At 39.1% G+C, this 13,168-nt stretch overlaps 1 protein-coding gene across 19 annotated transcripts in view; it reads left to right on the forward strand.

The window, feature by feature from the left end:
• RGPD8 (RANBP2 like and GRIP domain containing 8) overlaps positions 1–13,168 on the forward strand; it is a 59,055-nt gene that overhangs the window by 38,617 nt on the left and 7,270 nt on the right. For 14 of the 19 annotated variants that reach the window (XM_054678167.1, XM_054678165.2, XM_063789414.1 and 11 more), the window contains 2 exons: positions 6,255–6,394; positions 8,968–9,169. In XM_054678167.1, coding sequence (XP_054534142.1) covers positions 6,255–6,394; positions 8,968–9,169 — 342 coding nt within the window. The other 5 variants (XM_054678168.2, XM_024354490.3, XM_054678169.2 and 2 more) reach the window with 5 other exon arrangements.

Below are 13,168 nucleotides of genomic sequence, written 5' to 3' on the forward strand. Positions count from 1 at the left end.
AGTCAGATTGGTGGTATAAATTGAGGGATTCTGGCTTTTTATGTTTTAAAAGCATATTCATTTTGTTTCCTAAAATGTTAAAAAATGAAATATTCTTTATTTTCTAGGATTTAATTTTAGCCTTTTTAAATCTAATCCCATGGCCTTTTGGACTAGCACCCCTTCCTCACAGCCTGAGAGCAAAGGTATAGAACTAGCATTCTCAGTATGAGATAACAGCAGTTTTTAGCAGCTGGTAGCCCTTAGCAAAGTATTCATAACTGTGGCTGTATGAAATGAAGTACTTACCACTACAACATGCATGTGAAAGAATGCCAGTTTAAGCAAAGTACCTTTTGACTGGTGGCATGACACCCTTGTTGGTTTGTTTTTTAAAATGTACTGGGATGCTGATTTGTAATGTACTTCATTGCTCTGCTATTTCAGGTCTGCTCAATGAAGACCTATGTTTTATCTAATGTTTATCTTTAGCCACTAACGTCTGCCAGTATTCACATGTAGTGGCAACGGCATGTATACAGTATGGAAGAGTGTCCCTGTAGGGCTGTTTTTTTGTGCATGGTTTAGAAAAATGCTGTATTTGAAAATGGACCCCATTTTTAACAGCCAGCATTCTACAGCTTGCACATTATATATGTTGCACAGATCATTTTTAGAAGTGTGGCTTCTAGAGTGGAACAAGAAGTGGGATCTGTTGAAGGCCTTCAAGAACAGGTTAGGGAAGTGAAATCTCACCCTTAGTGACCAGTAACACATCTTAGCCATGCCAAACAAGTACAATGATAAAGTAACAATCTCTGATTTTTTTTTAAGTATACCAGTTTTATTACCAGCTAAGGTAGCTCTTAATCTTTTATTTTAAAGATACGGTCTTTGAGAAATGTGAAAAGTGTTAACTTAAAAGTGGGTGTATACTTGCGTACAGTTTCTGTGAGCTCTAGGTTAGGAATCCCTGACCTAAGAACGAATGTGCCTATACACTACTGTAGAACATAGAGCCTTATTCTGTTTTGAATCTGATAATGTCATTGTCCCAAGGGACCTTAGAAATGAAGACTTTAGACATGAGTAAACTGAGGCCAAGAGAGGCTATCTGATTTACCCAGGGGGTCTTTACTGAGTAATAGCAGAAGTGGAACAAGAATCTGTATCTTACGGTGTACTGTTATTTCTCCTAGCTAGGAAATGATACTAAGTTTTTGTTTATAATGAAGGAGAGGGACAAATTTCACATTGTAAAAGGAAGGGCACTGGTTCTGCAGAGCAGTGTCATCCAATAGAAAGAAAATATAACCTGTGTATGTAATTTAAAATTGTCATTTGGTGCAATGGCTTGTGGCTATAATCCCAGTTACTTGGGAGTCTGAGGCAGAGGGATCACTTGAGCCCACAAGTTCCAGGCTTCAGTGAACTATGATCACATCACTGCAGTCCAGCTCTGGGTGACAAAGGAAGACCGCATCTCAAATAAATACATAAATAAATAAATTTTCTAGTAGCCATATTAAAAAGAATAAAAAGAAACAGTTAAAAAGGGAAACAGATGAAAGTAACTTTATCGATAGATTTGATTTAACTCATTATGTCCAAAATATCATTTTAACTTCTAATTAATATAAAAATTAATGATATTTTACATTATTGTTTTTCACCAAGTCTTCAAAATCCAGTGTGTGTGTTTACACTTACTGTTAGCATGTCTTGATGTGGACTAGCCACCTTGTGAGGTTTTAATAGAATGTGGCTAGGCTACCATATTGGACACCATAGCTCTCAGAATGTTTCCCTGTCACCAGTTGATATACATGGCATGCTTCATAACTGGCTTACTTTATTAAACTCCTTTAGCCAGAAGTTCTTCTTTACATTAATAGATCAGAACAGGTTGCATATAGAAGTTTTTTCTGTTTCTAATTTTTTGCCCTTTGCATTGATGGTGGCTGGGGATAGGTTGTTTTCAGCCATATGAATGGTCTTAGATTTTATAGTGTTAGCTACCCATAGAGTAACAGTTTTTATTTAATTTTATCTAGTATCATGCTTGAACACAGGCAAACTAGACGCAACTCTAGTCACCTTCCATTCTTGGCAATTGTTAACTTTCCTTACAGGAACTAATCACAGTTGGCTTTGGATTAGTTTCATATGTATACTAATACTTGCTTATGTTTTAAGATTTTTTTCAATTGCTGCAAATGCATGGATATTTTGGTAAACTATTGTATGCTAAGTATAGTTAGGCAACACTTTAAAATTTTTAACCTTTTTAAATTCTAGAAATTTGTAGTAATTCTTTTCAATGACTACTAAGTAAACACAAGATTTTTTTTGTTTTCTTTGGTTTTAAATAGATTCTGTGTTCACTTAGGGTTTTTGGTAGAACACTAAATCAGGATGCTAATTCTAATTCATGATTATCGTACATCTCTGCATCAAAGTGTATGTGTTTTTTATCAGTATGCTGTTTTAACCTATAGATAGGTTCCATGGTTTTTATTTTCAGGTAGAGTATTAACGTCAATACTTAATACCTTATCTTTGTCAATTTTTTTGACTGGTGTTACAGCAAAAGAGAAGAAAAAACCTGAAGATTCTCCCTCAGATAGTCTCGGTCTCCTGACCTCGTGATCCACCCGCCTCGGCCTCCCAAAGTGCTGGGATTACAGGCATGAGTCACTGTGCCTGGCTGACACATGTCTTAATTCTGGTATTCACCAGATTTGTTTCGTGTTCTCCGTCGTTAGTCATCAAATTTGTCTACTTTTTAAATAGAAACATTAGCTAGAGCAAGGAACTTAGAAACACTCAAGCGGCACTGAATGTGTAGAACTGCATAACCAATATAGCTTCTTTGCTTTCACATTTACAATTAGTTGGAGTTTTAGTTCAGCCGTACCCAGTATCTTCCATTCTGCTTCCAGGAAGAAATGGAAAAATGTCAGCCATGATGATGCAGTATTTTAGTAGCAAGTTGATGGTGTTTTGGTTTCCCATGGGAAATATTGTCACTGGAGCATTAGCAGCTATCGGTCACTTATTAGGGTAAAAAAGCAACTTCAGACGAATTTAACATATGCCAAAGAATCAACAAAGGAAGTAATCAGCCAGGGCAAAGGTCGCACAAGAGATTGTAACCTAGCAATCAGCAGTGGAATAAGCAGTCAGCTTACCAGAAACCCAGGAAAATGCTTCAGAAAGGGCAGTCAGGACTAAGGCAATTTAATGAAATGCAAAATAAATGAAATCTGAAGTTTAAAAATCTAGATTACAATTCTGGTTTCTAACTCAGTTATGAGACCTTGGGCAAAGTCATTAAATTTCTCTGAACTTCAGATTTTTGGGAGTCAATAAACCAATACATGTCAAAGGGCCTGATAAACTTTACAGTTTAGACCAGGCGTGGTGTCTCACCCCTGCAATCTCAGCACTTTGGGAGGCCAAGGCGGGTGGATCACATGAGGCCACGAGTTTGAGACCAGTCTGAACAACATGGTGAAATCCCATCTCTATTAAAAATACAAAAATTACCTGGGCGGGATGGCATGCACCCGGAAGTCCCAGCTACTTATGGGGCTGAGGTGGGAGGATGGCTTGAGCCTGGGAGGCAGAGGTTGCTGTGAGCCAAGATCGTGCCACTGCACTCCAACCTGTGTGACAGAGTGAGACCCTGTCTCAGAAAAAATAACACTTTACAGTTTATCAGCAAACAGGAAAGTCTTGCTAGACAATGTAATTGATTAGTTCCGTGCCCTGGATTCTGGGCGCTCTTAACTGTATGAGCACTGTAGGTGTGAGCAGCAACAATTAAGAAGCTGCAGAGGTAAAGGTATAAGGGCAGTGATTGAGGATGTCTACCAAGCAGATTTCAGCAAGTGTGTTTCAAGAAGTATGCAGCAATCTGAAATACCTAATCCTGAAAAATTGCTAGAATCTAGTCTTTTAATTTTGGCCAGTATTTAACAGTAGTTTGGCCCTCTACTCTAAATTAATAAAAAATAAGTAGTACTATATTATGAGCTGTGTTATCTAACAGTTTATCTTAGCTAGTAGCAATTAATTTATAGCTTCTATTAAAATGACTAACGTAGTTAAAAGTTTGATGACTAAGTTTTTTGTTGTTGTTGTTGTTGTTTTGAGCTGGCGTCTCACTCTGTCGCCAGGCTGGAGTGCGGTGGCGTGATCTTGGCTCACTGCAACCTCCGCCTCCTGGTTTCCAGCAATTCTCTGCCTCAGCCTTCCCAGCAGCTGGGATTACAGGCACCTGCCACCATGCCTGGCTAATTTTTGTATTTTTAGTAGAGATAGGGTTTCACCATCTTGGCCAGGCTGGTCTTGAACTTGCTGACCTCGTGATCCACCCACCTTAGCCTCCCAAACTGCTAGGATTACAGATTTGAGCCACCACGCCCGGCCTTGATGACTAAATTTTAAGAAATGTTTTAGCAATTCTTCATACACCTTTCACTTATCTTATAGTTACTTAATTCCTCTACTCTTATCATTTGATATTTTCATTTTATTGTGTATCTCTGTAAGGCCGAATCAATAGATTTTGAACAATCTCACACTTAACCTTTAAAAAAAATCTAATAGGCCCAGTTTCCTCTCAACAATCTTTGAAGAACCTTCGAGAAAGGAGAACACAGACCTCCCGCTTCTAGACATGCACACTGTAACCCAGGAAGAGGGAGAAGGCACGGAGACAACTGATACGGAGTCTGTGTCTTCCGCCAGCACATACACACAGTCTTTAGAGCAGCTGCTTAATTCTCCCGAAACTAAACTTGGTCTGTTACTCTGTCTAAATATGTTCTTCTTCTTTGATTTCACAGTCTTATTTAATTACTATTACTCTGAGGTACATATGCTTTTTTGGGCTGCTCCAATGAAATTTCTTTCAATATTCCACTACCTGTTTGTATTAGGGTTCTCTAGAGGGACAGGGCTAATTGGATGGTTGGATGGATGGATGCTTATTAAGTATTACCTTACACGATCACTAGGCCATCTGCAGACTGAGGAGCAACGAGAGCCAGTCCAAGTTCCAAAACTGAAGAACTAGGAGTGTGATGTTCAAGGGCAGGAAGCATCCAGCACAGGAGAAAGATGTAGGTTGGGAGGCTAGGCCAGTCTCGCCTTTTCAGGTTTTTCTGCCTGCTTTATATTCGCTGGCAGCTGATTAGATGGCACCTACCAGATTAAGGGTGGGTCTGCCTTCCCCAGCCCACTGACTCAAATGTTAATCTCCTTTGGCAACACCCTCACAGACAACACTCAGGATTAATACTTTGCATCCTTTAATCCAATCAAGTTGACACCCAGTATTAACCATCACACTGTCCAAATGGAAAAATTATTAAACAAATCTTTTTAAAAATAAAATGCTAGCTCTTGCCCTAGGCTTGAACCATAAATAAGTGGTGGGAAGTTTATAGTCACAAATAGGTGGTGGGTATTAGACAGCAGGATAAACTATCCTCTCACCCTTCCAAGAAACTGACAGTTTCAGTTTATTCCTCTTGATGAAGTAATGCTAAATTTTTGTAGTGATGTTTTGGTATATTTTATTACTTGTAATTAATATTACTGTTCAAAATTTAGGGGGAATCTGTCATCTTCCTGAAACTTCAGAATCACCTGGAGTAAGGGTCATTTGTATTCATGGTCACTGACCACGTGGGGTAGAAACTGCAAGTCATGGTTCCTTCAGGCAAAGTTAATAGTGGTGACATGGAGGCATCATGATAGAGCAGCAGACTCCAGAAGCCAATTTGACTTTGTGATTTCTGAAAAAATTACCTGTCAACTGTGAGCCTGTTTCATCGTCTGTAAAGTTTGAATAATGATACCTACCCCGCCTGATAGAAGATTCTTATGAGGGAACATGATACGTGACCAGTAAATGTTAATGCTTTCCTTATACGTGAAATGACATAAAATCTTGGAATATTAATAGATGGGAAGAAGATGTGTAATAAAACTGTCTATAAACACAATTCTGACAAATTTCAGAACTGGGACTCATAGGGCTTTATTCAGTTAGATGACATGCTTTACAACAGAGATACTGTTTTATTTGTGTCACCTACAACATATAATCTGTTGATTGAGGTATGCTGAATAGATGAATGGCAAAGAAAGCAGACCTATAAAATATCACATAGTAAGATATTTATATTTAGATTTTTCTTATTTAGAATCTTCATCTGTAATGTATGATTTTGAAAATTAATTCTTGGAACAACATCTTGCAGAACCTCCATTATGGCATGCTGAATTTACCAAAGAAGAATTGGTTCAGAAGCTCAGTTCCATCACAAAAAGTGCAGATCACTTAAACGGCCTGCTTCGGGAAACAGAGGCAGCCAATGCAGTCCTTATGGAGCAAATTAAGGTGAGATCAGAAAACCTGGCCACTGTGAAAACCGCCAGTTTGGTTTTCTGGACCCTCCATACACATGCACCCAAGTTTAAAAATTCACATTGCAGATGCATCTATAACGTCTTGATCTTTATATTAGATTCCCGATGGTGAGAAATATTGCCTTTTTTTTTTTTTTTTTTTTTTTTTTTTTTTTTTTAGACAGTCTTGCTCTGTCACCCAGGCTGGAGTGCAGTGGCACGATCTCGGCTCACTGCAAGCTCCACCTCCCAGGTTCACGCCATTCTCCTGCCTCAGCCTCCCGAGTAGCTGGGCCTACAGGTGCCCGCCAACATGCCTGGCTAATTTCTTTGTATTTTTAGTAGAGACAGGGTTTACCATGTTAGCCAGGATGGTCTCGATCTCCTGACCTCGTGATCCACCTGCCTTGGCCTCCCAAAGTGCGGGTATTACAGGTGTGAGCCACCGCATCCAGCCAAAATACTTCTTTTACACCTATTACATAAAGATTATTTCTTAATTCCTACTTTTCCTAAGAAACCCTAATAGATTTAGAAACTAGAGAGATGTTCACAAATCATTGTTCACATATGCTTAAATAAAAAATGGGTGTGAGTCTTTGAATTCTAAAGATAACCAGTGAATTTAAATTATTCAACTGATATTTATAGTACTGAACTACTAAACAGTTGTCAGGTGGAGATGGCAAAGTGGCATGGGAAGTTTTTCCTGTTTAAAGTAGACACCAGAAACATCTAGGAATGTTGCAGAACAGTTGAGGATTACTCAAATGAGGTATTTCCACCCTGGCTCACTGATAAATCACCCCTCAGAATATAGTCATACTGCTTATTGAGGAGTTCTTATGACCCAGGCCCTGGGCTCTACATACATTCTTTAATCTCATCACTGGTTGAGAGAAAAATTGAAGCTGGTAAATGGTGGAACAAAATTCAAACTCACAGCTGTCTGAAAAGTACATGCTTTTCCCCTGTACTTTGCTGCTCCTAATAGATCTGTCCTGCCACTGTGCAAGGCCACTAGCTATCCTTGTCAGATTATTTTAAAGCCGAATTCAGTTATTTTCAGTAAATTGTATATATCATGACATTCCACCATTAAATACTTCAGTATGCATCTCTATAAAATAACATTTTCCCACTAATAAAAACATTATCATAGCTAACAAATCACTAACTAGCCCAGTAAACCTAAATGACTTATTTAAATGTTATGTTTTCTTTTTTTTTTTTGAGACAGTCTCGCTCTGTCACCAGGTTTGGAGTGCTGTGGTGCAATCTCAGCTCACTGCAATCTCCGCCTCCCAGGTTCAAGCGATTCCCCTGCCTCAGCCTCCCGAGTAGCGGGGACTGCAGGCACGCACCACCATGCCCGGCTAATTTTTTTTATTACTAGAGACACGGTTTCACCATGTTGGCCAGGACGGTCTGAATCTCCTGACCTCGTGATCTGCCTGCCTCAGCCTCCCAAAGTGTTGGGATTACAGGCATGAGCCACCACGCCTGGCCAAATGTTATATTTTCATAAATTTATACTGTCTTCATGATTTCTTCGTCTTCTTTATTGTCACTTTTTTAAATGGTCCTAGGTTTGAGGACAAAGTTCGCTAACTTTCTTGCCTAACCTAAAATGAAAATATACTAAAAGCTATGGCTTGGTTTCAACCTGGAAATCTTCCTCAAAGACTTGAACATGATATTACCTTTTTTATATCGTTCTTTGCCTCATTTCTCTGATAGTGTTTTACATTGTCTTATATTCCTGAATTTTCACTGTGTCTGAACTTTTGATTAAGTGCCGTTCACTGTGGACGTCTTAACTGCCTGGGACTTTAGGAACAGCGTAGGGGCAGAGGGTTAGTGGAGGCTACCGATGTTCCCCTCAGCCCATTTTCAGAGCCCCATGCCATACTGGCTTAGTTTCTATCGAAAGTAGAAGGCAGAGGGAACATGTTGGTACCAACCCATGGCTCCAGTTAGTTGCTCCTCATGGAGACGTTCCATCAGTTCCCCAGCTTTCACCTCCATTTCCATGATACCCTGTGCTTCTGAGACAAGAACTCCAGTATTTACACAGGATGCATCCTCTCCTCTTGTCAGTGATACTTGGTAAGCTGCTGGACTGACTCATTTCCACCTCTTCATCTGTTTCTCGTGAGAATTTCTTGATGTGTCTCATCTACTTTTTCTCCTCTTGTATTAGCTTGTTGCTTTTCTACTTCACCCCTCTTCCTTCCAACCCCAAATAGCTTAGGACAATGGAGTCATATAGCCCAACACTTGGTTCATATGCAGCAATCCACTTTCTAGGCAAATGCAGCTTTGAAACTGTCTCATAGTTGGAGTTCCGGTTTTCGTGTCAAATGGATTTTATACGGTGATGTCATAAACTCCTTTGAAATGCTTCACATGCAGCTGCTGTAGTTAACTGAATTCCTTCCTTTATTGCCATATGGAGGGAAGGGGGAAATTTGGGGGGAAGAGAAGAAAAATACATGAGTTCAGTCTGCCATATTTAATCAGAAGCTCCTAAAGCCCATTTTTAACTCATTTCTCTACCACCAGCTTCTCAAAAGTGAAATAAGAAGATTGGAAAGGAATCAAGAGCGAGAGAAGCCTGCAGCTAACGTGGAACACTTGAAGAACGTCTTGCTGCAGTTCATTTTCTTGGAGCCAGGTAGTGAAAGAGAGAGACTTCTTCCTGTTATAAATACGATGTTGCAGCTCAGCCCTGAAGAAAAGGGAAAACTTGCTGCGGTTGCTCAAGGTGGGTAAAAGGAGAGTCTCAGAACTTCTGACTTCTAACTTAAACTAAACAGCCTGGTGGTTGAGAAGTTGTCTGTATGTGTAACTTTTCAATTTTGCTCATTTGAATTGGGTCTGTCATATGAGTAGGCCGTGACTAGATTTGAAAAGCTGACTTTTTAACATCTTGAGGCAACTGTAGTACATTTATATAATTTTAACGTTCAGCAAAATACAATAAGTGCTTAGCTTGATCTTCTAGCTCTTTGAAAATTGGATTTTTATCCTGGTGTTGAGTTCTGGTGTTCAGCTGAACGTGGTTTTGTTTTAAATTCTACTTTTTAAAAAACATTTATTAGTTTGTTCCTTTTCTACTTCACCCCTCTTCCTTCCTCCAACCCCAAATAGCCTAAGACAATGGAGTCATATAGCCCAACACTTGGTCTATATACAGCAGTCCACTTTCTAGGCAAATGCAGTTTTAAAACTGTGCCATAGGCTAGGCGCCGGTGGTTCATGCCTATAATCCCACCACTTTGGGAGGCCGAGGCAGGCGGATCACAAGATCAAGATACTGAGACCATCCTGGCCAACATGGTGAAATCTCGTCTCTACTAAAAATACAAAAATTAGCTGGACGTGGTGGCATGCGCCTGTGAAGTCCCAGCTACTCAGGAGGCTGAGGCAGGAGAGTCGCTTGAACTCACGAGGCGGAGGTTGCAGTGATCTGTCACGCCACTGTACTCCAGCCTGACGGCAGAGCGAGACTCCATCTCAAAAAAAAAAAAAAAAAAAAAACAACTATGATGTAGTTAGAGTTGGTTTCCATGTCAGATGGATTTAATACTGTGATGTCATTAACTTCTTTGAAATGCTTCATATACAACTGCTATAGTTAACTGAATTCAAGCTGCATCTTAAGAATTATGGTTTCGTTTTTGTTTTAGTTTTAAATTTCTTTTATTTTTGACATTTACAAGCACAAGGAAGACGCTATAATCTCTCTTGAGTTGTCACCCATCTCTAACAGTTTTCAACTCATGGACAATCTTTTGGCGTAAATAGGGGAGAGTTAGAGACTTAAATCCCACACATCATTTCTTTCCCCAGTGAATAATTCAATGTTTATTGGATTTCTCTGTCACCTATACCTAGTTTATGTTCATTTTGCCTGTGTTATTGTGAATGTCTTTTTATAGTATCCTAAATAGGGCTCATATATTGCATTTGGTTGATGTTCCTTAAGCTTTATTTTGTCGTTGTGTTTTTGTTTGTTTGAGACGTAGTGTTGCTCTGTCACCCTGGCTGGAGTGCAGTGGTCCGATCATGGCTCACTGCAACCTCCGCCTCCCGGATTCAAGCGATTCTCCTGTGTCAGCCTCCCAAGTAGCTGGGACTACAGATGCACGCCAGCTAATTTTTCTATTTTTAGTAGAGACGAGGTTTCACCATGTTGGCCAGGATGGTCTCAATCTCCTGACCTTGTGATCTGCCTGCCTTGGCCTCCCAAAGTGCTGGGATTACAGGTGTGAGCCACCACGCCCGGCCATTTTGTTGTTTTTTTATCTATAACAATTATATATATAAGTATATTTTTAATGTGCCACTTATTAATTGAAGAAAGTGGTCGTTTATGCTATAGCAGTCCTATATTTGGGTTTTAATCATTACAGGGTAACACTGAGCTTGTTCCAATTGCCTATAAATAGGAAGATCCAGGTGCAATTGGGTGGGATGGTGGACAAAAACACATCATAGATGGTATTGTGTGCTTTCTAAGACATCAGGAGGCCCAGAATGTCCAGACATCTTACTTTTGACTGATTGACCTTATCTAGTTGGTGCTCTTTAACATGTTCCCCATCCCCTGTAAATCCTAATAACTAAACTGATAAGAGTCATCCTCAAAATTGAGCAGGCATCTGAATCATCTGGTATACTTACTAAAATTCCAATTGCTGGTCCCCAATTTCTGACCCAAGATTCTGCATTTTTAGCAATTTGTTGCTGATACTTCTGGTCTGGGGCCCATACCTTGAGAACCCCTGGTCTAGAGGCCTGATAAGATTCAGGCTTAATTTTTTTTACAGACATACTTCATAAGTAGTATTGATAGTTTCTTTGAACCTGGTTTTTAATAATCTTTCTAATGATGAAGGAGGAATGTTCTCAATACTGACAGTAATCTCAGTTCTTCAAACTATAGGATAGGTTTCTATAGCCACAATAGTATTTTTGTCACAAGGGCCCAAACAAGAATACATCATGTATATTTTTAGTACTTATTCAAATTACAAATTCACTGTCTTTAATTTATTCTAACAAAAGTAAACCTAATTATATAGTTATAAAAAAGAAGAAATCTACTTTTAGTCACCTAAGAGTAAAACTGCCCCATATAAAAAACAAGACAAATCTCAAAATTATAACTAATTTTATAGTTATAAAATTAACCAGGACTTTAAGAACGTTTGCATTTTAAAATTAAAGTTTTCAATAGTTTTCAATACAACAATGATACTATCTCAAAATACTCAGCATGTCTAACAGGCCTCTTTTAAAAGCTCAGCATGTTTAATGTAGATGTTGCTAACGTCCAGGTGGCTCCTGTAAGTTAAGGGTCCATTGATTTAGAAGTTCTAAAAGAGACTAACCTAAGGGATACCAATAACAGATATTTTTAAAGAATTTCATAGAGGAGATACACATTAGAAACCCAGAACTCTAAGATGTGCATTTGCTAAGTCCTGTAAACAGACAGGAAAACACATTTACATTAGTTTGCCCTTTAAAGATTATTTCCTACTTGTCTCTTATCAATGTGAGTACATAAAAGAGACCTTATTACAATTAAAAACAATGATGGTTTAGCAGCAGATTTAGATACCTTACATTCTCTCTTTAAGAGAGAGAATGTAAGGCCTGGCGCGGTGGCTCACACCTGTAATCCAGCACTTTGGCAGGCCGAGGAGGGTAGATCACCTGAGGTCAGGAGTTCGAGACCAGCCTGGCCAACATGGTGAAACCCCGTCTCTACTCAGAATACAAAAATTAGCCGGGCGTGGTGGCGCATGCCTGTAATCCCAGCTACTTGGGAGGCTGAGGTAGGAGAACTGCTTGAACCCAGGAGGCAGAGGTTGCAGTGAGCCGAGATGGTGCCATTGCACTCCAGCCCGAGCAACAAGAGCAAAACTCCTATCTCAAAAAAAAAAAAAAAAAAAATGTAAACTACAAGATGGTTCAAAAGAAATTACACAGAATTCAGCATGGGAGAAACAAAAAACAATAGTGGGAAAAGACATCAAACATGTTTTTACTAATCGAAGTTCTAAAAGGAGAGACAAGAATACAGCACAGGTAATATATGAAGAGAATGGCTGGAAATCTTTCAGAACTGTTGAAGGATATCTATCCACAGATTCAAAAACCCAATAAAATCTCAAGCAGTATTTAAAAAAAAAGAAGAAATCTACTTCTAGTCACATAAGAGTAAAACTGCCCCTAAAAAAGACAGAGAAATCTCAAAAGCAGCCAGAGAAAGAAGACACATTGCCTCACAATAGACTTCTCAACAGCATTGGTGTAATACTGTCTCATGTACTAAAAGAAATAACTGCCAACCTTTTATATTTTCCAAGATCTCTTCTGGAAAACAAAAACTTTAAGAATCTGCCTTCACTGAAAATTCTTAATGATGTACTTCAAGCAAAAAGAAAATTTCCTAGGTAAAAGGTCTAAGATGCCAGAAAGAAAGACATGCAAAGGAAACTTACCACCATATTACAGATATGGACTGTCAGTCTGACTGGTCACACTAGGGGCATTTTGTTACCAAGGCCTTGAAAATAATAACCAACACTGCATACATGAGGGATGCCAGAAGAAAGGTCTGAGAGCCACTCTTCCTGGCACTGAAGGAAACAGGGCCCATCAGAGCAAACAAGTACCTTTTGCCTCTCTCATCTCCTTGGAAGCAAATGTTTATAATCTCTGGTTTTGTGTAAAGTTTATAACAGTATTT

Source organism: Pan troglodytes, chromosome 12, assembly GCF_028858775.2.
Source record: "Pan troglodytes isolate AG18354 chromosome 12, NHGRI_mPanTro3-v2.0_pri, whole genome shotgun sequence".
NCBI classification, from domain to species: domain Eukaryota; kingdom Metazoa; phylum Chordata; class Mammalia; order Primates; family Hominidae; genus Pan; species Pan troglodytes.